At 39.8% G+C, this 26,991-nt stretch overlaps 1 protein-coding gene across 1 annotated transcript in view; it reads left to right on the forward strand.

Moving 5' to 3' along the window:
- The first annotated feature begins 4,222 nt into the window (after window positions 1–4,222).
- man1a1 (mannosidase, alpha, class 1A, member 1) overlaps window positions 4,223–26,991 on the forward strand; it is a 77,948-nt gene continuing 55,179 nt past the window's right edge. The window contains exons 1-2 of the mRNA XM_056764428.1: window positions 4,223–4,942; window positions 24,015–24,111. Of these exons, the coding sequence (XP_056620406.1) occupies window positions 4,442–4,942; window positions 24,015–24,111 (598 nt within the window). The 5' untranslated portion in view covers window positions 4,223–4,441. The remainder of the gene's footprint in view (window positions 4,943–24,014; window positions 24,112–26,991) is intronic.

Here is a 26,991-nt window from a genome sequence, read left to right on the forward strand (position 1 = left end):
TGTGAAACACAGTCTGCAGAGCAGTTTTGTCCATTTAGAGATACTGTATAAACAACACTGCCAATTCCATTTAAGTGGACCCCGTGGAGTATGTAGATAGAAATTGCTCGTTCTAAGGTAAAAAAACATAACGATTCATTATGTATGGTCTTTATACACATCTAAAGACAGTTATGAATTTCTGTCAATAGATCCTCCAAAACGTATACACTGGACATTTAAGGAATGTCCGAGATTGTCATGCTTATTCAGGAATGTGTCTGTGAATCAAACAATTTGTTTTTGTGGATCATCTCATTTGAATGGGAAATAATTCCCCTAAACACACTAGTCTAGGGTATGGAAAAAAAAACGTCTTGGTTACAGATGTAACCTCAGTTCCCTGATGGAGGGAACAAGACGTTGTGTCGAACCCTCAGATGGCGTTCGCCCTTGAGAAACTATCATCTTCGACTAGCTTGAAATTTGCTTGCCGGACTCCGAATATCATCATGAAGAGGGTGAGAGCGGCTGTGAAAAACACCCAGTGGAATGTTGGGGTAGGACCCGTCCCGGATTGAAAAACCAGAGATGGATTGGCGGGGTTTTGGGCCCAAAGGTATTCTCGATCTCCCTGGGGTCTTCCCATGAGGGCCGCTTCTGCTGATGGGGTGGTGGTCACCTCTTCGGAGCCGGAGGGCGTCGAAGAGGACCAGGGTTGGTGGGAAGCAGGCGGTGCACGGTATCTCGGCGGCCGTAGGGCGGCTGAGTCGCGGCAGGGAGGATATGCTTGATAGCCTCTGTCTGCTTCTTTACTGTCGAGAACTGCTGCTCGACAGTATCACCAAACAGCCCCCCCTCGCAAGATGGGTGGGTTGAGAAGGCAGACCTTCTCAGCGTCACTCATCTGTGAAAGCTTCGGCCAGAGGTGTCTCTCTTGGACCATAAGTGTGGACATCGACCGACCCAGGGCACCCACAGTCACCTTGCTCGCCCGTGAGCGAGGTCCGTGGCGGTGCGGAGTTCCTGCATAAGCGCTGGGTCGGTCTTACCCTCGCGGAACTCTCTCAACGACTTGGCCTGGACCTGCAGGATGGCCATAGCGTGGAGAGAGGGGGCAGCTTGGCCCTCAGCCGTGTAAGCTCTCGACACCAGAGATGCCGAAAACCTACACGCTTTAGACGGGAGACTAGGTCGAGCCCCCATCAGCCACCGACAAATCCTCTAGCTGCCCCACCATCGAGGAAAGAAAGGGTGACTGAACTAGTTTGATGTGCACAAGCCGAGAAAGGGGGCATTTCCAGGTCTTACTGAGTTACTCATGCACTTCCGGGAAACACAGCACTGGGGCCACCCTCAACACAGCCACCCTCAACCCGGAGGCACCATGTATCCGGCCACGAGCACTGGGAGAGGCAGTGCGGTGTACTGCAACCCTAAGCCTGCGGCGGCCTGGGAAAGCATGGCTAACATTCTGACATGCTGCAAGGGACATCTCATCATCATCAGGCACCGTTTCCGATACGTGGTTGAGGAACACGACGGAGGGACCTTCTTTTGGCGAACGGTCAGAAGAGACGAGGTGTGAACAGTCCGCGAGCCAGTGGCTGACGGATTTAACGCTCACAGTAATCCTCATATCACCCTCGCTGCTCGCCGTAGCGGACGGCAGGGCCTAGCCACTACTATCACGGAACGGGAAGTAGATGAGGTGGTGGCTGAGTCCCGTGGGAACACAGCCGCCCGTCACGCAACGTCTGAATCGTGAACCTCCCGCAGTGCGGGCAGAAGTTTCCGTCCCCCCTCCTCGATGAGTGTATTGCACCCACGAGAACAGCAAGACATGCCATGCTGGAGAAATTTGCTCTTTTAGAGAAAAAACTCAAACACTTCTGGAACTGCCGAGACGCCAAGGGGAAGTCGCCGCAGGAAGGGACAGTCCATTGCATCAAGTCGTAGGAATTCAGCAGTAATTCGGCGTAGAGTTTGAAGTCTCGAAGTCAATCATGTGTGAAGGCTCCGTAGAACAAAAGGTGAATGAATGCATCGCCAATTTCATTGGCCTTTTCTAAGCTAGTCGAAGTTGATTGTCTCAAGGGCGAACCCCATCTGTCGGTTCGACACAACGACGAGAGACCGACAGAAAGGGAACCATATTATATGATAGAAAGGTCGATTTGAAAACAGGAGTTTTTGTATGGAAGATGTCGTCACGGAAATGAAGTGTATCTGAATATATCCTTGAAGAGGGGGGCTTCTGGGGATATGTGCAATTTTGCTGACATGCAGCAGGGTTTCTTAGTAAATGTTTATTAAGTAAGGCTTGCTAGTCTGCCTTTTTCAATGATCTTGTCTGTGCGTCAGGGGTATTCCACCTCTACAGACTGATAGGAAGCCTCCTGGCCCACAGCATTATACTTTTTCAGGCGAATCAAACAATGGCTAATTAATAACTGGAATATGAAAAATATAAATAAAACATGTTCACACATCGCCTTTTAAATTACCACATCAGGTGAACCTCAAAGCTTATTCAGAAATGTCATTAATGTATCCTGACTCCCTGGAGTACCTTCATTGATCTCTAGGGGTTGATAATGCAAAAGAACATGGTTACAGCTTTTTGGTCGACGACCTCTTCATCATTTGGAAAATCAGATTTTTACATTATGAATCACTTTTTATCACTTCATTTCTGTCAAATGACCAGAGAGAGAGGGAGAGAGAGAATGTGACAGAGAGAGACTTGTCTCTCTTTATTTGGCCAATGGCTATTGCTGAGTGAAGCATGTGGCATTGAAAATGGAAAGCCAAAATACTGTCTCATAAGAATTTTAAATTTCTTTTTCGCCTCAGTGCTTTCTGATTCAATTTCTTTCACGCTTACTTTACTTTATATCTTTGACGCACACTGATAGTTTCACTGTTTAGACGAAAACCCTATTTGTTCAGCCAAATGAATGCTACAGCATTTAAATTATCAATAGTTTTGCATCTCCACATTTGGCTCTATGAATTGAATTTACTATTTTATTATCTGTGAATTTCCATCATTTATTTTTACTTACTTGCGCGCAGCTCCCTTTTCAGTTAGGAATTTTACAGCTCTACCTGATGCGCTCTACTGTATATTTTCTTGTTGAAAAGCTGCAGGGCTCTTTTCATTTGCATGCCTGGCTTTTCTGAGCAGGTGCGCAGCTGCCATATGGCCACCATAGAAATTTCCTCAAAGGCGGCACAAACAGACTAATTTGAATTTTCCTGTATTATTGTGCACACTATAAATCAAGCAAATGTTTTTTCAGCTGTATGATTAAGGTTCTTTCATGTTTCAGAAAACACACGCATTTATAAAGCTTCACAGCAATTGATGGCAAATGATGTGCAAACTGTGAATGATACAGTTTCATCGAATATGGTAAATCAGCTGAAGCAGGTTTTGGAACCCTGTGCACAGCAGGTGGGGCCGCAGCGGCAGGTGTTGAGCTTTAGACATCCACCCTTCTGAAACTCCTAACCTAAGAAACAGGCTGAGCAGAGAGGCTTTGGAGACACTTATGTTAAATGTGCATCATCACTGTGGATATGGCAATGCACCCCGCTAAAGTTGACATTTCACTGAGAGAGGAAATTTGAGCATTTGTCCTCAAAATATCAAAAAACAAATAATCCTTCAGCTCTCTGTGTGTGAAGAGCAAAGCATCTTGCTCTTAAAACAATGAAGCCCTCAAAGCAATGACACATCAGTCTCCCAGAACCCTAATATCATCAGGCACGAAGCAGCTGTCTCCTCTTCATTTTGTTGGCAGCATGCGTAAAGAACATGCTGTGTGCTTTCAAAACAAACGGCAAAGCTGAATTTTAACAGCGTTTTGTTTATTTTGCAATCACGTTTCAGGAAATCCTTGGCTAGAAAAACCGGTCCAGTTTATCAAGTCTCGTACTGTGTTCCCCTCTTTGCCCACGTCGCATTGTTAAACATTAATTGTTTAACATCGCATTAAATGTTTGTATTTACCGTATTTACACCTTCACATATCACCATAACGCTTTTTAAGGAGTTATAATCGTGGCTAAATAAACCGATTGAGTTTGAACAAGATATCACGCGTCTGCACTTTAAGTCCGGAAGACACGCCCACAGCGAACTTGTGCACGGGGGCACAAAGCGATTGGCCAATGCGAGCTGTCAATCACCTATCTCTACCATTCCTTCCGCTCCATAATCCGTCCACCAGCGAGACTTCACACAGATGTGTGTGAGGCGTAAGCGTGCTCAGTTGAGGCGGCGGGACATCGTGCGCATACCGGGATCAACTTCTTTCAAGGAACTACAGTGTTTTATTCAAACAGCTCGAGATCAATTTAAGCCTTATTATAAGGAATATAGATCAGCGTCTCGGACAGTCACTTTCGTTTATATACTTTTCGCAATATTGAGCTGCTTTAAACGCCGAAGAAAATGCCTGTAGCGTCTCTTCTACCTTTCACGGTTATCCCGAATAGGAAGTCTGTCAGCCCGACCTCCTTCAGGCTTACGGAGAAGTTTATATTGCTTTTAGTTTTTAGCGGCTTTATTACTCTGTGTTTCGGAGCTATCTTCTTCTTGCCGGATTCTACCAAGCTCCTCAGCGGAGTTTTCTTCCGCTCGTCCTCGGTGGAGGCAGATACGCGCACAGGTACCGTCAGCGATTCGAACCCCGGAACGGGCAAGGATGAGAAGATACTGGCGAAGATTAGAAAAGACCACGAAAAGGCACTGCTCGAAGCCAAGGACACCCTACAGAAACGACCGGAAGAGATTGATCAAGACATTAAGCGCGAGAAGGAGAAAGTTGCTGTACGGGCGAAAGCCCTAAAAGATGACAGTTTGCCCCTCGTTGAGTACTTGCGGCCGCCCGGTGCAACAGGGCACGAGCCGTCAGATCCTGATATTAAAGAGAAGAGAGCCAAAATTAAAGAGGTATTTTTCGTTCTTTTATTCTTGGTTTCTCGCAGTGTGTCCATTTCTTTTACAGGTTTCCGTAAAAAGTATGTTAGGTATGATTGGGAAAATAACTTTTTGACGTAACTCAACGTTTAACGTCAGTCAGGCTTTATTTGCTTCTTTAATATTCAAGTGTGAAATATTAGCACGATTGTGTGGCGTAATACATGTAATGTTGTTGTTATTATTATTAGGGTTACGTTGTCATTGATATTTTATTCTTCTGTCGGAATAATTTGACTCGGGTGTTGATAGTGTCAGTTTAATAAAACATTTTGATAAAACAATTGTGTTGTAATACGAGTAAATTGATAGACGATCAGTTGTGAAACCTGTTTGTTCTCACAGGTCGGTTGATTGACACGTATAGCTCCCGTCACTCAGAACAGAAGAGCGAGCGCGAGCTCATTCATCATTCTTCACACACCGGTTTGCATTGTTGCTGAGAACTGACGGATAATATTTCTGTATTATCTGCGAGTAAACTGCATTTTAGTATTTAATTGAGGATTGTACGCATTTTTAGTCCCTATTTCCTGTTTTACTATTGTCATTATTTCCTGCTTCATTTATCGTTGAGGGTAAGACGGTTGTGTCCTTTGACTCATTATTTCAGTACCTACCTCTCTTGTTCAGTCATAATTCCTGTTGTTTTACTCCGTAAACTCTGTTTTTACCCAAAAATTCAGTTGACGTTTAATGTATTTAAGTCAGTGCTTTGCTCCCTTGTGCAGTCAGTGTTCATTTGGCTTTAGTCAGTACTGTCAGTACTGTCTATACTATGATCACTATTCCGTGATTTTTTTTTTGTCAGTATTTCTTAAATTGTTATTCTGGGATTTTCAGTCATAAGATGTTCAGTGTGTTTTTACATGAGAGCTTCCTCCCAGTGTACATGCATAACAAATAGGCTATATTTCTGTCCAGCTCTGTATATTGTTGAACCTGTATTTGTCATTTCTTCAAACCTGTTCTTCCTCATCCCAAAAGTCTGTTTCCCCAAAGTTTCGAAGAAGATACAAATCAACAACATAGGTCCAGCTCAAAGGCCCATTAGTGCTATAAAATACCTGTGCATTATTGTGAATGCACAAATGTGTACCGTCAAAAGTGCCTACATCCCCTATGGCCAACAAGACTGTATTCACATTTTTGTGTTACAAAATACAGTATTGTTCTTGTGTTACTTCTTTAACCACTATTAAACACATTTGAACGGTTTAGTTACGTACAGGTTGACTCACCCTAAACTATCGCAATTTGATTGGGTCAGGGCTGGGATACCTGTTGGGTCAGAATGCTCATATAAACGGTGCATTAGTTCAAAGTGCTAAAGTCACCAACAGCCACATTGTATACACTTTTTAGGTAGGTCAGTCTATGAATGGTATCCAGTTACTCATCACCTTTAAACATTGCCTTATAAAGAAGCATAGGCAATTCTGTCTTTTCTTGGGTTTAAAGTTTATCAGGCCGCCCACAGTATGATCAAATCCGTAGCGTTGACTTGATTAATGTAAATTATGCTATTGATTGAAATCAGTTTTGCTCATTCAAATCAAGGATGCCTGTTGTAAAGATGTAGTTGAAAACTGATAGCATGGCATTCAGGTTAAGGCGTAACATTTTCTTTCAGTTGAATTGACCTTTGGTTTTGAAAATTGTTTGTGCAACGTTGCTGGCAGCTATTTGCATACAGACATTGTGTCCATGTCCATATGGTGTCCTTTAAATTGACATAGATTGTGCTTTTTTGCCTTTCTTAGTTATGTCAGTTTATGTGTTAAGCTTCCTGGTGCTTTTCCTCCACATTTTGTAATGCAGATCAATAGTTAGATTCAGCTCAACGGGTTCAGAGGTCATAACTCCAGAGATTGGGAAACCCATTACTTTAGTGCCCTTCAGACTGAGCAGCAAACAATCCCAGAGTAACAGAGTAAGTAACTTTGTTAATATGTGTTCAGTCAGCTGTCATTTGGGTAAATTAAAGAGTGTGAGAGAAAAGGTATCACAACTAAATCAATGGGACCTGTTGGAAAACCTGTAGCTATTGGGACTTCTTTGAGTTTGTTGTAGTTTGTCAGAATTGGCGGAGTTCTTATCTCTGATATAGAGTTTTACACTAAGAACATTAGTGTATGCGGATGCCTCAATGTTTCTTTCGAAAGAGCATTGGTGTGCCTGTGGATCTGACAAGCCCATCATATCTTCTGCTTAATGCAACAACGCAGCATGAGAACAGTGATAATTCACCCTCGAATAGGATTTCATCCATTGACCGCTGGCATAAGGGAAATAAACAGTCACAGCTGGACATTGTGCGGTCTCTTTTGTGAGACATGGCATTGAGCACTCTGCCTCAGCATGTCAGAAAATCTGACCTTTGAGCACTATAGAGTTGCCTTAGTAAATACATTGATTTCAAGGTTGTGATGAAAAAAATGTTTGTGTGGAATTCTTTTTTTTGCTTTTATAGCCGAAAGTTGTCAACTCCTACAATGGATAGGCCACACTGACATTTAAAAGGCTGTTTTTGCCTCTTTTGACTTCGCTTTTTACGAAGACATAATTAGAGCTAGGCCATGGTGATGTAATAATTGGTTTTGATTCCATATTTTTTTTGTCCCTTTTCGCCATTAGTATTAGCCAGATAGAAACTGAGGTTGGGCATAATGTCTCCTTAACATCGACTCCTCAACTGTTTAGGCTTCACAAAAGTAGTTTTGTCGAGTGGAACCTGTTTGCAAGGTGGCAGCTGCAGGATATGTTCGCAGGCCACGTCACACACCTACCTGGGCTCTGAGCTCCTCTCATTCATTATAGATAACTGAGCTCTACATTCGCTCAGACCTCAATGCACTTATTATTAATTATGCACAATTCAGGCTAATAAGAAAAATCACTTTTCATCAAGATGATTACATGTTATCAATGAGGAGGGCAAAGTAGTAAAACATTCAATTATGTAAATTCAAGTTTAAAATCTATATGGTGGAACAAAGTGTGGAGTATGATTGATTTAACTTTGTGGTTGTTTTGAAAGGTGCTTCCTTTAGATTTTTTTTCTCTTTCCTGCATGCCAAAGCAAGAATATTATCCCTAAAATATTTCGTTTCCTTGCATGTTTGTTTTTTGAAAACATTACGTTGGTAAATTTGATCATGCTTTTGTATGTGATTTAACTCAATTTACCATAAACCCATTCTTCCAGTTTTTCAACATAATGAGTGAAGAAGTTGCTAAAACAGTTGACTTTGGCTGCAAAACTGTCTAGCATTTTTGTGCCCTGAGCAAGCATCTAAACATGTCAAAAGGGTTTCTTCGTGCCAAGAAAATACTTATACGTGCAGCATGTTGCTCGTCAAACTAACATTTCTTCTTTTTGGTTGTGGATCTTATTTCAGGTTTGTTTTCCATCTATCACATAGTGACTTTTCTCAAGAACGCTCAAGTGCTGGGATGCTAAATAATTCAGTGTGCTTTCTTTTATTTTTCGTCTTGTAAATAAGGCATGGTAGTTAAATCTAATGGAGACGAGAGTGCTCGGTCCTGATACAACCTTTCGTCTCTCCTTCAAAACCCACCTTTACCCTTACAACTCCAGCTGTGATCCACGGTGGGCGTCTGTAGACCGAAGCCGCCCTCCGATTATTTAGGTCAATCTCGCTTTAGCCAGAAGCAGCTTGACTGACCTGAGGTACTGAGAAATGTAATGGATGCCCCCGAGCAAGAACACAGATGCTGTAGGCATGGTTAGTCCCCAGCCTGTCTCGTCCTTTTCTTGGTAATTTCTTCTTTCCGCTATTGTGGTTGTTGGAATACGTTCTACAGTGGCCTGAATATCCCTGTTTGAGACCTGTTCGAGGCTGGATGGCAATTATATTAAAGTGCTTTTGACAATGAATTGAATGGGAACCTTTGAAAGATGTGAAAGGAATCAAAATGTAACACAAGAACACCGTAAACCCAGTGCTGGAATTCATGATTTATTGCATTTGTTATATGAATTGCATTTCTGTCTTTTCCAACACTAAAGCACAGATTAAAGTTAGCAGATTAAAATGCATTTGTAACGGCTCGCGACAGTAGCGCAGGGGAGGTTCAATCACTGCGCTTTCAGGGGAAAATTAAGACTCTTGTACTGCAGTTGTGATTGCTTGCTTTTCAAGTAATTGAATACTCGGTTTTGGAGTAATTGAATACTCCAAAGTAGAGTCCAATGCTGATTAGATGAGCAATCAGCATCAGCCCTGACAGATACATTGATCAGGAGACGTAGAGAAGTTTTTGGGCGTGTGTGAGCCACGTTTCTTTTTCCTGGTATCGGCTTGGGTGGAAAGTGACTTGTCATTGTCTCATTCTGTTGTTACATGAACGGGACTCTGTATTATCTTCACCCCGCTCAGCTGTAGAGTATTGTTGGCAGCATGAGGTGTTCCTGAAAGTAAAAAAGAAATGCACTATTCTGATACGGTGTTGGCATGAAACTGATCTTAGGTTTTAGTCAGGGGTGACCAAAAACAGTCTAAAATCAGATTCTGTCTTTTAGTCATGGTCATACACGCAGATGAATATAAGTTTTGTAATGTATTTTTCCCTTCTTTTATAATGATAGAATGCCGTAGTGGAACATGGTAACACATAGAGCAAAATATTTCAATATTATCCAGCTCTTAGGTATCCGTTTTTGGAAAAGAATGAAATGCAGCCGTACAGCCACAACCTTGATGATTTATATATTCGAATGTCAAATTTAAAGAGCCTATGAGGCATGTCTGTCTCTGCTTCTCATACAAATTCCATTAAAGAACATTTGAAAGGTTTTATGGCTGACAAATGCGCTTTCATTAAAACATAACAATAAAAACCAAATGATACAATAAAGCACAGAAATATTAAGAAAGCTACACCACAAAGTTCATTTTTATTTTAGTACAATGTTCTAAGTCATTAATTCATTTTAAAAAATTGACCTTGTCAGTTTTACGGCACTTTTTCAGCCTGTTAAACAAATAATGAATGGCACTGACTCTTGTTCTTTATTGGAAGGGAGGAAAGAAATCAATTAGATTTTCGCAAGGTCTTCATTAGTTTGCCACATGTCAGCTGGAGAGGGTCAAATCTTATTCTTCTGTTTACCATCACTAATAAAAAGGTCACGTCATTACGTGTTGTGGTGGTTTTGAATTGCTCTCATCAAAGTGCTTTTGAGAATACAAAGGCGAATGTCTTGTATCTAGTAGAGATGAACAGCGGCAGTTGACCGTGATGTGTTTATCTGTATAGGGACTGTGCTGTCCAGTTTGTTTCATTCTGGTTGAAACTATTATCAGAAAGTCTGAGGACTTTTAGACTGGCCTCTCTTTTTTATCTGTGAAGCCAAAGGGATGAAGCAAAAATATAGATTTTTTCCCCTTCACTGAGTAGAAGGTTTTCTTTTGTTGTCAGAGTCAGAGAATCCTAAAGCTGGCTGTTAAAGTTTTTCCTTTTTTTATGACAAAATAGCAGGTTTATCAGTGACATAAATGTCAGAGTAAAAAACCTTGGTACCTCTGACTTATTTACAAAATGTGAGTATATTTCTGGTTTCATTTGATACCATTTGGGAAAATAATAACAGATCTGCTCCCTGCCCACGAAGAGATTTATAATTGTGAGAATTGGCTTAACTGTGAAACATAATAGGCTCTTTTTAAGCTTTATAAATTTTCAAATAAATAATGCAGGACAGCACGATCCAAGTATGCAATACAACAGTATTTGTCTTTACAGCGTATTTTTTTGTAATAAAAAAAACGCAAACCTCAAGTGCCTTGCATAAGCAGTGCCATAATCATGGGATATACGTCAAAAAGGTTGTCTGCACTGCACAATAAACTTCCTATTTATATTGTGGCTACATCTTGTTGTTTTTTCTAGTTATTCTGTGCCTCTTTTGAAATGGTTATTTAGGTCTGTTTAAACAGACATGGTCTTGCGATGCATACATTTGTTCAGGTATAAATTTGTCTTTGTACATAACAATTCGAGAAATGAGATTCAGATTTATAGAGGATGAAACTGGAGGCACGTCATTGTCCAGCCATCACGGTTCCACTCTTGTTCAGAGTGCCAGGCAAATGGTTGTAACTTAACTCTGCCTCCCTGTTTTCAGCTGTGGGACTGGGTTGTCTCCGGAGAGTGGGTTTTGGCAGGAGATCAATGTGTCTGTGTGCCTGACAGAGAGATAGGGAGCATGTGTGGTAGCGTGAGCGAGGGTCCTGCCAGGCTGGCCATTGCTCCAGTGCCAGAGAGGCACATGTCTGCCCACTTGAGCAGCACCTGTTTTCTGGCATGCGTTATGCAGGTGCTTTTTATGTGACCAGGAAGGCAGCTACCCCTTCTACAACATTTGCCTTATTGTAATGTGCGGTGACTTCCTTCAGGGGACTTTGCTTATGTACATGCAAAGTTTTTTCTGGGTCATTAACCTTCAGAGCTGCCTTTGGCAGCCATTGATTGGCTGTCAACATCAGTATGCTTGTAATGTGTAGCAGCAATGTGGTCATGTGGCTAAATCTCAAATTTGCTATGAAAACCTTTATAGGGGGCACACTGGGCAAATACTTTATCTTCATATGCTACCATGGCATGCTAATTCATACTTTTCACCATCTCTGCATAGGTTCAATACACGATAAGCTCTATTAACAGCATGCTGTTGATTGCAAAAGAGAATTTCATTAGTTTATAAAATCAAGCAAACTTTGTAAAATGGACATGACGTTCACAAACGTTGAAACACAAATATGTGCATTTTATTTTGTGCTGTTGCTTCCATTGCAAGTTTAATATTGTCCATATCATTTCTGCTTTGATTTGGTTAAATTAAGTCAAATAATTTTTCTATACTGTTCTGCTGCCCCTGTATGATCTGACACAATCTTCAATGGGCCTTTCTACAAGACAAAGCAATAATCACATTCTTATTCAGAAATCCAGCCTGGACTCTTTACAAGCTGGGATCTGAAAGAAATCCATCATCCTCCCTTATCTTTCTGCTCATTAATCCCATCGAGATCCTTGCATGGCTCCCTTTACATCCACATTTCTGTAATACAACCACTGAAGGATCCTATCACCTGCTCCCCAGTCTCGGGTAACTTATTTTGTGATGCCTGTATTTGCTCTTCTCAAGTCTGTGGTGATGTTTTGAGCAGAAACAGGCTTTAGTGTTTCTTGCATGTCATCCGCTTTTGAACACAGCAAATCATTTACTCTTTGCTCACACTGGTTGCTGTAAAATACAGAATCATTATCGTTTGCTGTGTTTTACTTCTGTGTTTTGGATGTTTGGATGCTGGATGACCTATACTTCATTTGAGTTGTTGATCACAGATAGTCAATTATAGATAAAGGGCAGATACAGTTCTGTTTTAAATACTCCTAATGTGACTTTCTTCATCTCTGTAATGCTGTGGAGCAGCAAGAAGATGATGGCCAAAGTGACGTTTTTTTAAATATCACTTAGAAGAAAAAATCGAAGAAGTGCCTACAGATCCGTGGTTATGAGTTGTTGTGGTGTAGTCGATAAAGATTTAAAGATCTGAAGTGCTGAGTTCTGAAGTGCTTTATCATCCACCAACGTGGAATCTTGTCCGGCAAAGGATAATCTATGGTTATAGTTATCACCTGACTCTAGTTTGTTGTGTTTTACGATCCACATGACTTCGTTATGACAGAAATTTACAATGTTTTGCTTGTTCATGACGTGTTTCATCATTGTACAGATCATTTAAAATGGATGTCAAAAGGGCACACATGTTTTCTGCTGCTTGTCTGCTGTATGATGGACATCTAGATGGAGTTCATTATCATTATTAGACCCCTGTTGACTGAATTACTGAATGAAGCTCATTAGTGGCTCAAACTCTGTCTTGGTCATATGATACCGCATTTCATTTCCCATATCAGCTCAACATGACACTTTGGCCGTTGTGTGAATGAACAATTTGAACCCTGGGACAGCGTAGACCTCAATCTTATCATAATTGTGCTTTCATATCTTTAAGTTATGCTTTTTAAGTGTCATTATGCAAACAACATACTATTTCCAGGATAATATACAGGGCTGTATAGAGAAGTGAAATTACAGGCGTGGCACTTTCATAATGGCTAATTACAGCATCCCGCATGTTTGCAGGCTTTCAACTTTCCAGCTGAAGGAAAGACTAAGTTTCAGTCACTCTTGTGGACACAGTGTAAGTCAATCATCAGCTTATGCATTAGACCCAATGGGCAGAATTAGCATAGCATTGCCTGAGGTTGTTATTCGTAATTCATCTCAGTTAATATTTTATGCTGAACAGATATTACCAAATAATGTTTAGGTCATTTGCAATCATCCTGATTTGTCGCTTCCTTGTAATGTGCACATTCCCCTACAGGTATGGCTTTTGTGTGTGCATGCGGGGCTCCAGACTAATTTTTCTTACTAGGAGCACTGTAGTACCTGACTGAAATTTTTAGGAGCGCAAGCAAACAATTTGGCGGCACACCTTAAATCAACATGCAATGCAATTATTCAATTTTATTTTGTTATAATTTTTTCAGTTTCATGTATGAGTACACTGTGCACATTTTGCTGCCGCTTCATACTGGGCTGTTTGTTTGTTTGGTGTTGTTTAAACTGTTTGTTCTATGTCTTACACAATTATATTCAATGTGCAGAGGTGGAGTATATCGCTTCTTATGGTGTTTCATCTGGCCTACCTGAACCAGCTGGCCTATCTGCCTGGTAGTGTTTATTGTGTGGTGGATGCAGCGGACGGAGTGTCTGTGTACCTGGCGGGAGTTCTTTCGCTTGTCGTTTGGGTTCTGCACTGCTCTGCGTGTTCCCGTGTGCCGTTCGGGGTCCTGTAATGTTCGACTTGAGGCACAATTTGACACAGGTTGTTCAGTGTGTCGCTCTATGAGGGACTACTTTAGTTGCTACAATTATGTTGTAATGTTCCTACTCCAAAGACTTTTTGGTCGGATAATTGTACCGTTACCGATTTTGGACCATTAAATCAAGTACCATTGTTTGTGGTGTTTGACATGTGTATTGTATGATTTCTTGTATTTTTCTGTGCTAGTTGTGTTCACGTTTTTGTAAAGCGCTTTTAGCTCTGGAAAATAGCTACATAAATTAAACATATTATTAATATTATTATTATTATTAATTATTTTCCCCAAAATAACTGTATTACTGATACTGACAAGTAACTTGATGATTGCAGATTTGGTTATGCTTATTTAAAAATTGGCAGTCTACAGAGAAGCTTTGTTATTGATTGGTGCTAAATAGAGAGATTGTAATCTGAAGTTATTTGAACCAGCAGAAATTGTGTTTGTCAAAAGTATACATTTAATTGTTTACAGTGTTACCCAGCAAAATGAAAGGTCTCGTGTGCTACGTTCTTACGATGACTTTTTTGTGTATAAGGGACACTTTTCCACATGTTAACACAACCGACACTGTTATTATAACGTCAAATAAAACTTTGTTTATTCTTGCTGTGAACAGATCCAGCGCTGTCTCAAGTCATCAGATAAGTTGCGTTTCCTGCAGACATACACGGTTAGTTTCGTTTTAAACGCTTCGTTTCTCAAGAAATCCGTCACAGCTGAGCAGACAGCGACTCGTAGACATGCTCTCACGTTTTGTGTGAGTAAACTTGTAAATGACGACCTGGATTGTGCGCGTCCGCTGCAGCATGAAACATCAGTGACACGAGTAACCTGCACAGTTGAATATCGCAAAATGCAAACATTTAGTCGCAGTTTGTAGCCCTGCATGCATGTGTGCCTGCCTCTTTCAATGTGTTTATACAACAGAACAGTTAGTCAACATTTACCTAATTTTCATTTGATCCTTTTTACCAACATAAGCCACAGCTTTAAAGGTCACCCGAGTAAGATATCTAATATGATAATCCTTTGTTAATTAAATTATCGTTAAAACCTAGTTTAGTACGGTCTCATTTATGAATAGACCGTTCCCTAAGGCTATTGCTGAATTCAAATTTACATTCTTGCAATTTACTATTCTTCCGTGGGATTCTTGTGTGCCTAATCATAGTATTGTGGAAATAGTTTGCAGAAGGTAAAAGGGTGGTGTATTCATAGTGATATTTGATGTTTGTTTCCGTGCTATATATTTTGGACTAATATTGCCCACAGCCCCCTGCAGTGTGGACGAGAAAGACAATTCACAATTGAATTTATTTCTGTAGCACCGTTTTCACAATAAATGTAGTAGTTCAACAGCAGCTTTACAAATCCTGTAACCCCAGTGACTAAGCTAACAGCCACAGCGACAAGGAAAACGCCCAAAGATATTTTATCTACTTGCTAAAATGACAAGCAAATTTAAAGAATATGAAAACGAATTAATGTGGCTTGCTTTGTGCTCAGACGTATGTACTTCATCACCAGTTTCAATGCAGAGTTGATGTGTGTCTTATGAGTTCTTGGTTCATCATGTTACGTTCCCAGAAAGTGCATCAAACACATCGCAAAAATGATAAAACTCAATTAGATAATCAGTTGCGCAAGTATTTCGCTTAAACAAGTTACCAACACAAAATAGCTTAAAAGTTTTTGAAAGACGAAGCTGCATGTTTCCTTTGAAATTGCATTCAAGTTCCAAAGAAGCTTATCCGGTCCTCCCTTCTTTGGTGCTGACTGTGCAGTTATTGACAGTCATATCAAACTTGCCTTGTCATCTACTTATGAGTGTGCTCTCTTGAATACTAAACCTGAAGAGCACTGTACACTCTCGCTCACCCTCTCTCCGCTTTCTGAAAAACTGCATCTGTTAAAATCGCTGTTGCCGGAGAATCTCGTGATACTTTTATTCAATGCCGATTTTAGCTAAGGTCTTATTTATGGCACATCAATGAGTGAATTTTTTTCCGGGTGCCAATTTTCTGGGACATGTCAAACAAGTTCATATTGAATGTACAATTTAGTTTGTTCTTCAAATGTTGATGAAGAATAGCTATAATGTTTGGTAGGAAGAATTCCTTATCTGCGTGGTTTATGAGGTGACAGGCTGGGAAAGTTAATCATTTACTCAGCCTCGACTTATTCCAAACCTGTATTTCTTTATTTCTTCCACCAAACACGTAGGATGACATTTTGAAGAGCATTGATAAACAACACTGGCCCCTTGTTGACTTCCATTGTTTTCTTTTGATAAATATCTATTTACTACAATGTATTTTGTATTCCACAGAAGAAAGAGTCATATACAGGTATTGAAGGACGTGTTTGAATAATTGATGTTTTTTTCTGGGTGAGCTATCCCTTTTAACATTTTCCAGCATTCTTTGTGTTGGCCAAAGAATGTGTTAGTTTTTTATACTAGTGCTAAAATAAGGTTCTGTCCTTGTCCAACATGCGCAATTACAATAATCCATTGAAAACGCATTTAACCAAAATGACTTCATGTATATTTGTTAAGGAAAAACTAAATTGAAATGCACCGTGAGCTTCAATAAACATTTCCTGTTCATTACGCTACTGGCGGTTTTCTGTAGATCAGTATCACACTAGTTTGTCCAGACCTCTCATGCCCTGAGGTTGAGTAAACTGTAAAATTTAAACAGGAAGTTCCTTCTCAGTTTGTCTTTCCTAAACGAACGAGGACCTTTTTGTTGAAACGATCAGTTTCAGATCTCATTTTTGCATGTTTAGATTTACGAGTCATTAGGGTTGGGATTATCGTTTTGATTTTAGCGATTCCTTTTCTACTTATTGAATCCGGTTCTTATCGATTCTCTGTTCTGATTCCAACGTTTTTTGAGGGAGAGAAAAAATAGCAAATACTTTTAGAAAACAGTTTTTACCTTTTTATTCTTGCCACATAACTGTTAACTGTGACAATTCGTAAAATAACTAAATAAACAAAACTTCCATTAAGGAATAATCAGAAACAATTACCAACCCAAACTATTTAAGTATAACACAGAAATACAACATAAAATATGTAACATGCAGTTGCTAGATCGTCTATTATCTAAACAATTATTTGTGAATAAAATACTGAATTTATTCATTTTTAAAAAGTGATTAAATTAATCATTCAAATTAATATCATTTAAAATAACTGGAACATGTTGTCCTGTAGCTTCCCAGATCTGTTTAATTGTAAACAGAACAATTTAAAAAATAAAGTAAGTCAAACAAAACTGATTGTCTTTTCATCTCTATCTGTATTTTGTACCTGAGTGCGAGGCACTGCTAATATCTGTATGTGATGTGGTGCGTTGTAGCAGGAGGACTCGAGGCTGAGAGACTTAAACACAGTGCATTTCTTCAGATTAATGATGCGTTTCATCATATAAGAGGTACTTCCTCCCTTTCACGAAATATCGTTACCACACGTATTGCATGTGGCAATGCTATCATCTTTTTTCACAAAGTCTAACCAAACTTTTGAATGTTTGCTACATAGTGTCGATGGTAATGAACCGCGCATTTGCGTATTGAAATGAGGGCCTTGTCGCAGGTCCTGGCAGACAGATACAGCGGTAAAATGCTCACTGCTGTCGCAAGTGATTTAAAAAAGTAAGGAATCGATAAACAGAACTGAAATGCTCGCGTCCTATCAAATCCCCGGTTCTTTGAAATTTGGGACCGGTTCTTAAATGGAACCAATTCGCGATACCCAACCCTACTAGTCATTCATATTTCGTTCTTCCTCTGGTATTTTCTCAGAGAAATAGGACCTTGACAAATCAATGTTCTTCCTCCTCACAAAGGCTGCCAATGCCACCCATGCAGTAGACTGGGAAATATGTAATACCTTTCATGGGCCATGCGCTGTATTTCTCCGGGTTCTCTTTTTGAGGGATGGAGGTACTACTGCATGCCAGAGCTTCCCCCTGACCCATTATCTATAGCATCTCTCCCATAGCGAAGGAATACTAATATCTCCACTGGGTTGTTCAGACCCCAGTGGATGCGTTTTGGTAAGTTACACCACGCGATGAATGGTGGTGCGTCGTCCTCATTGATTTCTTTCAGTTGATTTTAAACACGGCTCCAGCAGGGCGGTAAACAACGAATTGTAAATGAGAATAAAGCCGAGTGCCTGCTGGGAACAGATTGTGCGTGTTGTGAGAAGGGATGAAGATCTTACCGAACGATAAGCCGCTAAAGAATCTGTGACTGTGTAAGAATGTACAACCGGGCAGAGAAGCAGAAAGACTCAAGTTTGTAATCCTAATTCTCTGAGTAGCAGGCGCACAATCCCTCAAATACTCTCTCTTCTCACAGTGGCACTTGTAATTATGCTACTTAATCTTTCTGGATTTAAAATCAGAGGACAATGCTTGTTTAGATGAATTTATAGATTTGTTGGATTCATGGCGAGATGTTATGAAAATGCTTTAAGTGAAGCAATGGATACATGTCTCTGACACTTGACACCGAATGGTTAGTTATTTTACTGTCGGGAACTTGCAAGTCAAATGAGATGCGTTGAAAGATTACACTCAAGAATGAATGAAATAGTGCCACTGCGAGTGAAAGTAGAGGAGACTTTTGTTTCTGGCTGTTTTGTTAAGAAAACAAGCTGGACAAAACCAGGCTTGATGCCCAGATAGAGCCGATTCGATTTTGATCATATTTACCTCAATGCCTTGTCACTGTGCAAAACTACATGTTTTAAAAAATGACTAGCCTGTGAGATGCTTGAATAACAAGTGCCCTAATCAGTCATGAGGACAGCTCCGGGGTTTTTGCATTTGCAGGTTGAGCACAATAAATTTGGACAGAATGTAGGGTCTCGACACACAGTTGGACTATTTTTAATTTGACACAACCTCTTAAAAATGAAACACTAAGGACATACTGGTCTGGTGGTTGTTGAAAAATCATCTAGCATCTCGGCATGCAGACTTTGGCTTTTGAGATGTTTTCGTATTTTTTTCTGCCTTTGGCCGGTTAACATTAACAAGCTTCAATATCTGGTATTGATTCGACTGGCTGATTTTACACAAACTTACTGGGCATTCACGCATAGCAAAGCGCAATTCTGAGAAGAATTTGGACTGTCAATGTTGCTTCTGGGAACAAATGTAGATCCATGACTTGTTGTTTTGAAGTACTTGCAGAACATTGGTTGCTCATTGTGTAATAAAAAAAACTTGTTTCAACTGAAGGGTTAATAGAAGGGGTGGATTTTTAGAGTTATGGGCCAGCACGTACAGTTGAAAAAGAAAGTATTCAGGGCAAAAGTTTGTAAAAAGACCAATTTGATCAATATCAGCGTAAAAGATGTGTTGACAAGGGTGTGAGACCTCATGCATTTTACAAGGTAGTGAGAAGCAACGACAGGCTGTGGTTTAGTTTTTGCTTGCATGCATCTGCTCGCTTTCAGATTGCAGGATTCTCTCCTTCTTTCACCCTTTATGGGGTTCAAACTGCAGCCCATTTTGTTGCCATTTCATTCTGCCAAGATCACACAGTCCATTTCCTGTTTCTCATCTGACCTGAACACAACCCCCCCTAAATCTCTTCTTGGATGCCATGCCTACCCCATTTCCTTGTCATTTCCCTCTAGACAGGAAAAACCTTTAACCATTTCACCCAATGCAATTGAAAAACAATGTCAAAATATAAAACGGCAAAATAGTTAGTTTTTATATCCTGGTTTTAAAATGTAAGAGTATAAATTGTCTTAATGTTTTCGCAAACGTTTATGTCATATATTTAGGGGAACACAAAATGATATCTGTCTATCCACTGAAAGAGTACAATGTTCTGATGGGTACAGTGTGTGAAAAACAACATTAAAACTATTTTGATAAACTTCAAAAAAATCTGTTCTAAATAGTGCTGTCAAACAATTAATCACGATTAATCGCATCCAGAATAAAAGTTTGTGTTTACATAATATATCTCTTTGTCCTGTGCACATTAATTTTGTATTTATAAATGCAAAAACATGTGTATATATATATATATAGAAATATTTATTTATTTAATTTAATTATATATTAGATGTATTTATTTCAATAAAACAACAAATTTTATTTAAATATATACATGTATATTCATAAATGAAAAATTAATATGCACAGACAACAGACATATTTTAGGTAATCCCAAACTTTTCTGGATACGATTAATCGTTTGACAGCCCTATTTCCAAGCACTCATAACAGGTTATATGGCACCTTCCCACAGTGTCTGACATAAGCCACTCAGAGTCAGTCCCAGGGCATCCAGACCTCACCCTCACCTCTGCTTGTATTTAAGCCTCTCAAGGTTGTCTGGGGTTCTGTGTACTGTTTGCTCTAACCTGACTCTTTGGGCACAGCCTCCGCAGTAATCACATGCGGACCATAACCTTGTTGCTTGTTGACGTCACCGGCGCCCGCTGCTGTCTGAGAGAAGGGAATCGCTCAGCCGTAGCACTGCAGACAGATGGCAGGCACATTCACACATTATAGGATTATGCTAGACATATTAGAGTTTGCAGGTATTAAAATCCTCTTGGAAAAAGCAATTCACATAAAGTTGGCTATAAATAGTTTTATGTAGTGCTTTATTTCTCTCATTTTAAACAGGCCATAAGCGAAAACAAGTTAACACTGATCCAGTGTGTTGTCGATCCAAGTTTAATTCACACACATTTGTGGATTTAAGCATGTTTAAGACTTTGAAGTGTCCATCAGCTCTCCCTTTATTTATAAAGTTTAGTTTTGATTTGCTGCAGTTGAGTTGTTGTTGCACCAGCAGATTTTAGGCAACAGTGTTGAGCATTTCTTTCTGTTGTTATAAAAAGTTTCAGATCTATAATAAATAATAAACAAAAGAGTGATTTGTCCACAAACTTGACATCAATAGTGGATGTTACTCTGTCACGCTGTTTGTTCGTGGTTGCATGCTTACCGAAAAAAACAATTCAACAGACGCAGACAGTCGTTCATTTCACCCTGTTCATTTCTGCAAGCTGAAAATATAATGAGCTAAAATAGATTTTTCTTTTGATCGTACAATTCAGCCGCAATGCCTTGATGCTATTCCTTAACAGTTTAGAAAGGTAAAAGAATAAAGGCGTCTTCTCACCCGAGTGGCCCAGTTGTGCTTATCTGGAGACTGAACCCTGCGGCGAAAGACTTTGTTACCAATTCTTTATCTTTTCTTTTTCAATCAGTGTGTTTGGCGTTGAGTGGCTATCTTTGAAAGCAAAGAGAGTTACATGATTAGGATACACTTAAAGTTAGGCTAGCAGTCGATAAACTGATCTAATTTCACCGGAGCCAGTTGGCTGATATTTGAAGACTGCCGCGGCTGCAAATTACTTCATCCAGACTTGAGGAGTGCGCGAGAAGCTTCCCCCCTCTTTGGTGCTGTCTAATGTTCTCAGGGGAGAACAGCGGGTCTGTTTATTTTGACCTGCTAACTGGCACCCCTGGGGCAAGCGAGCGCTGTGGTCTTAAAACACTTTGTATGAGATCTGGAAGAATGAACTAGAGTTGGATTATTTAACACGCAAATGACTGTGCATATTTCACCCTTTTCCCCACAATCATTGTCTCTGTAAGATCATCATCATCTTGTCATGGTGAATAATGAGTGCGGTTTATTTCTGCTTATCCTTGTTTTCTTCACACAGCGCTCATCATTAGCAAATACTGCTGCCGTTTATCTTTTTTTCTTCTTCCACTTAAAGAATTGTAGTTGTTGTAAGTAAACAAAAATACAATTAAAGAACTCTACTTTGGCTGTGGCCAGATTGAGTCAATAAAAGACTTGAAAGCTTTCCAGTTGCAACTATTTAGGCCTCAGTGATCCTCTCTATGTGATGTCTGCGATGTCAGAGCCATTTACAACGTTCCCTGTTTGCCTGTTTTCATTAGTTCTTGTTTCTTTTTTGACGGCAATGTCTCCATACATTAATATGTAACTGGCACCAAAGTGATAGACAAATGAACATACTCTGAAGACTCTTTTGATGAATCTGTATTGTAATGAGCATGTGCACATATCCAATATAATTTTGTTGGTCTATGTACAATAATATTGTATTGTGTGCAGAAAACTCTAAGTATTTTCAGCAATTACAGCGATTTTATTTTAAATGTAATATGGTAATGTAACAAAATTGTCTTAAATGATGTTTACATTTATGCATTTGGCAGACAATTTTATAGAAATAGGGCTGTCACAATTATTAAATCATCGTCTCAAAGCAACTATTTGTCATAATCACAATTATTTCAGAAAACCGCAATTTTTGTAAATCTTTAGAACACCAGGTTGATCTGCAGCATTCTTCATCCACTAAGTTTTATTAAAGTGATTCCAGATTTCATGCATCGACACAGCAAGACCATATCATCCTCATATCTCGGTTTCTTTCTAATAAGGTCACTAAAAAGAAAATGTGACCAGTTATTTAAAAATGTTACACATTTCTTAATGCATCTATATTTTATTCATTAAATTAATGAATTAATCGTTATAATTAGTGATAAATAAAAGCTGTAATATCTGATAATAAGGATGCAAGAAAACCATAAAAAAGGCTAAAATGAATAAATATAACTAGAAAAATTCAAATCTAGCGGACAGAAAATGACACGCATGTGCAACTGCGTGTGCCCGCCCTTTATGTTTCTTTATTGTCTGCGATCACGTGCATTGACTTGTGGGTGTTTTAAAGCCGAACTTTAAATGCAACAAACTCTTCACATGTGAATCATCAGCGGAACGATCTGTCAATAAGTGATGATGTAGCTCCCGTGGACCGTCATCCTGCAGGTGCTGAATTCCCTGAATCTCATTTTTAGCCTGTTTACTTGAACCCTCTGTGTTTTGCATGTGGTTTTCATTTAAATGAATTTGCACCATATATATTTTTTTGTATTATCAAGAGCTACTGAGTTTGACTTTAACTTGACTACTGTTATGCAAATAATAATTCTAGAAGAACTCTACAACTGCAATGTTTAGATTAGTAAAAATCTTTATATTGCGTTGACCAAGGAAGAATAATGTATTTTGTATTGTTTTTAATTATGTTCTTCTAGGGTGACCATATGGATTTGGGTGCATCTTCCGGGAGTTGCATTTGTCAACTGCATACGTCATCGAGGTTCTCACATTTCAGTAAAGAAAAGCATAATAAAATTAACATTTAACATCCCTTAAAGACGTATAATCTATGTAGCTCATTGTAGTCATTCTTACCTTGAAATATAACGGCTGTCTTTATCAAATAAAAGCTGAAATAATAAACCTCGATGACCTATGCGGAAGACAAATGCGAGTCCAGGAAAAAGGGCTCATTTGGTCACCCTATAATCTTCTTAATTTGTGGGGTTTTAGTGGCATAAAACAGTTATATAAAAACTATTTTTAAAAGTCATTTTCGGTTTTCGGCCAAGTGGACCATGAATTTTCGGTTTCGGCCCCAAATGAATCGTCAGCCAAATGTCATAACCGTGACAGCCCTAATATCCACTGTAAGTCAAGGTACATTTCATCAGTATGCGTGTTTCCTGGAGATCAGACCCACCATCTTTGTGTTGCTAATGCACAGCTCTATGGGAACACAACTATTAGCCATTCATGTGCGGACTCATTTTTAACTTTAGAAGTTGAATGGGCAGTTCTGGAAACATGCTTCACCTGTTTGGGAACATTCTTTAAGTTTTTTTTGTGTCTTTGGTGTTCTACTTCTTGAGTTGATTTAAGCATCACTTATCGTTATCACTTTACGCATCTGTGGTTTTTAGATACTTAAATAATGTGATTTATTCAGAAACACAAACCTTGTGGAGAGCTACAATGGCAGCTAGACTTTATTTTTAAACCCAGCTTGATTCTATCAAATATTTACTGACCGAGAATTAAACCATAGTACATTGTACATTATTACCAAAACTTCTTTTCATGTCTGGGACAAGAGGTCAGCTGTGTTTTCAAATATCGCTTTTCAATATCTCTGTCAAAACGCGGCCAAAATCACAAATGTAACCTCTCCTTTCTGTCACTCTCTCTTCAGATGATGCAATTTGCTTGGGACAATTACAAGCACTACGCCTGGGGCTCCAACGAACTGCGTCCCGTCTCTAAGCAGGGCCACTCCAGCAATCTGTTCGGTGAGTATGTGTCTGAAGTGCCTCCCTGACCATGAAACTGTGATTCATTCACGCACAGCGGCTGTCGGCTCCACGTTTCTTACCAACAGTAAATTGGTCAGCAGTCAAAACTGTCAATCAGTGCTGTGCAGGTGTTTTTTGGGTGACCTCCATCAAAAGGCTTTCAATTTCTCCCCGGTCTCTCGGAGTTAACAAGCTTGGTCTGGGTCTGTGCTCGAGCTTTTCTGTTTTCGAGTGGACAAACACAACGATTTGTGGTAAAAATGTTTGACTGCATTGGCCGCACAACACACGAGCAGTTTTGAACAAAACCTTGATCCTTGGTGGTGGCATTGACAGATTAATGTGGCTTCCTTCCCTCTAAAGGAACGTTGTGTGCTGCCTTTGCATGTCACCCTCTTGACCCACTTATATTCGAAGCTGAAAAGCGCAGGTTGTGAGTGGGCATACTAGTCTGAAAATAAAGGATTTATGAAGGAAGCTTCATCTTTGAGTGGTTAGTAATATGCATAAATAACTCTTGAGTAGGCAACAGTTGTTTTCTCACTGTTAGATATGCATGTTGTGATGTATGTGCGTATATGCACTATTAACTCCTCCTTTTGCAGTTGCCAGGCAATTTAACTCGCTGTATTTATAGAGAATTATATAATTATTACAATTATTATTAAATTGAGTAGGATTCTCCAGTAGTGTTCTCTTTAAGGCAAGGAAACATTTCTCATGGGCAGACAGATCTTGAAACGGTAGATTTTGACTATGTAAATCATCACATGGGCAATTTTCAGCATAAATCAGTCTGGGTTATTTCAACCCTGCATTGGTTAAAAAATGGAAAAACTCAACTGTTTGGTTAAATTAACTTAGAAGATGGTTTATAACCCAGCTATTGGGGGATTTTGTCCAGTTCGACCCAACCATTGGTTGAAATTACCCAACATTTCCTTAACTCTTAAGATCATGATCAAGATATGGTTTTATGAATTGATCTGATGCTTTGTGCTACTCCTGTGAAGTAAATTCCACATAGTCAACTGCACTCAGCTGGAGGGCACCGCTGGGGATTTTAAGGGTAGATTTGATTAACCTTCCTAATTTAGCTTAGAAAGTGCCAGTAGAATAAACAGTCTTCATATATTTGGCTTTCATACAACCAGAATGAAGACCTGGTGATGTGTGAAGTTCATAAGACTTTTCACTTTTTTTTTGGGCCATCCATTTCCTGGCAGTTTTGAGTGCTTGTCAATTTCTCAAATAGTGTTTGGCCCCGCGAGGCGTACAGCCACAACAGAGACCACTGAACACATGACGGGCCAAGGCTGCGTTTTGTCAGGCAAGATTTAGCATTATAAATTTAGAGGCTGGGTTAATGGTACATTGGTTCTAAATAAAAGATGATCTGGAATTCGCTGGTGAGGGTTTTGTACCTGACCAGGCAGCTGGAAAGACTGTTTTGTGCCTCTCTTTCGAGTTCTGGATCTTACAGTACGTGAGAGTTAAGCCTATGATACCAGCCGTTTGGAACACACACTTAAACGTAAGACTTTACTGGAAATCAGGATCACCAGGGCGGTCGCAAACAGCCACTTTACGACCCACAGGGATTCAGCTTGCAGAGAAAAATGAGGCTGTGGTTCTTTTTTATAACAGATGCTCAAGAAAGAACATTACAAACCATATGGAAGTGCTTTGTCAAGACATTATGCTTGCCTAGTGTGTTCCGGACTTACGATTATTGCCACGTGTTCTTTTTTTTTGTAGTCCGTTCCATGCTAGATGAGGTATTGGTTCAGTTTCTATGAGGTGTGCAGTAGCCTTTGGAATATTTGAGCTCGGTCGCATTTAGTGCATTAGATCTTGTGCGGTATACTGCAGGTTTTCTGAAGAATTAGGTTTAACCATCCGTGAAAAAATCATTAAGCCTTTTGAATCTGCGGAATAGAAAACGTTAGAATATTTCACACACAGTCAGCGACTGTTTAAGGATTTTAAATCCCCTCTGTAGTCTAGGAGAGACACAAGGGCATGAGGGCTATAGGATAATAGAAAGAAGTATAGAATAGTCTTCTTTGCATCCAAATAGGTTGTTTGTTGATGTACTGATGTCAAATAATAAAGGCTGAACAGTATGTTACATTATGAAATTTGTTGTGAGAGAATGTTCCTGACAATCTGTCAGAGGTAAAAAATTATCTTTGTGTAGTAAACCAGTAGAAACAGAGAAATGCATTGTACAATGTGAACAGTCTCTGGCTGTTTTACACTTCTCTTCCTTAATGAAACGCATGGGGATATCCTTCCCTTCCCGTTTTCCTCTCCACATTGTCCACCAATGTCTGGTTGTGATGTGGAAGTAATCGTATCCCGGATGACCTAGTGATCTCTGTGTTCCGTGATCGTGTATGGCCTGAGATGTGCAGTTAAAAAAATCACAATCTTTTGAGTGTGCAGAAGAACACGGATAAGTGGCAGAAGAGGGAAAAACGAAGAACACGTCTGTCCGGTTCTAAGCCCTTGTGTGCTCATTTATCCCAGTGACTGTTGAACCATGATGTTCTTTCAGTATATAGCTACGATTGTATTAATGACCCCACAAAAGTGGGGAAACACTGAGCAGTGTGTACGGTCTCGGTCAGCAGTAGCATAAAACAAGAGTGTGGGAATTCGGTTTCCTAGAGACTTTGTTAAACCTGGCTCAGATTACAGGATTCTCGGCCAGATTTTACCCCGATTTCCCCTCCCGAGAATCTTTGAAAAAATCGGGCCTAAATACGCAATCGGGCCCGAGAATCGGCCCAGATTATCACGTAATGTGAGACGTTCACAGATCGAATCTTAGAACTCCCGATCTGCTCCGAGAGAAATCTTAGCCGCCCCGAT

The sequence above is a fragment of the Triplophysa dalaica genome, chromosome 13 (assembly GCF_015846415.1).
Source record: "Triplophysa dalaica isolate WHDGS20190420 chromosome 13, ASM1584641v1, whole genome shotgun sequence".
NCBI classification, from domain to species: Eukaryota; Metazoa; Chordata; class Actinopteri; order Cypriniformes; family Nemacheilidae; genus Triplophysa; species Triplophysa dalaica.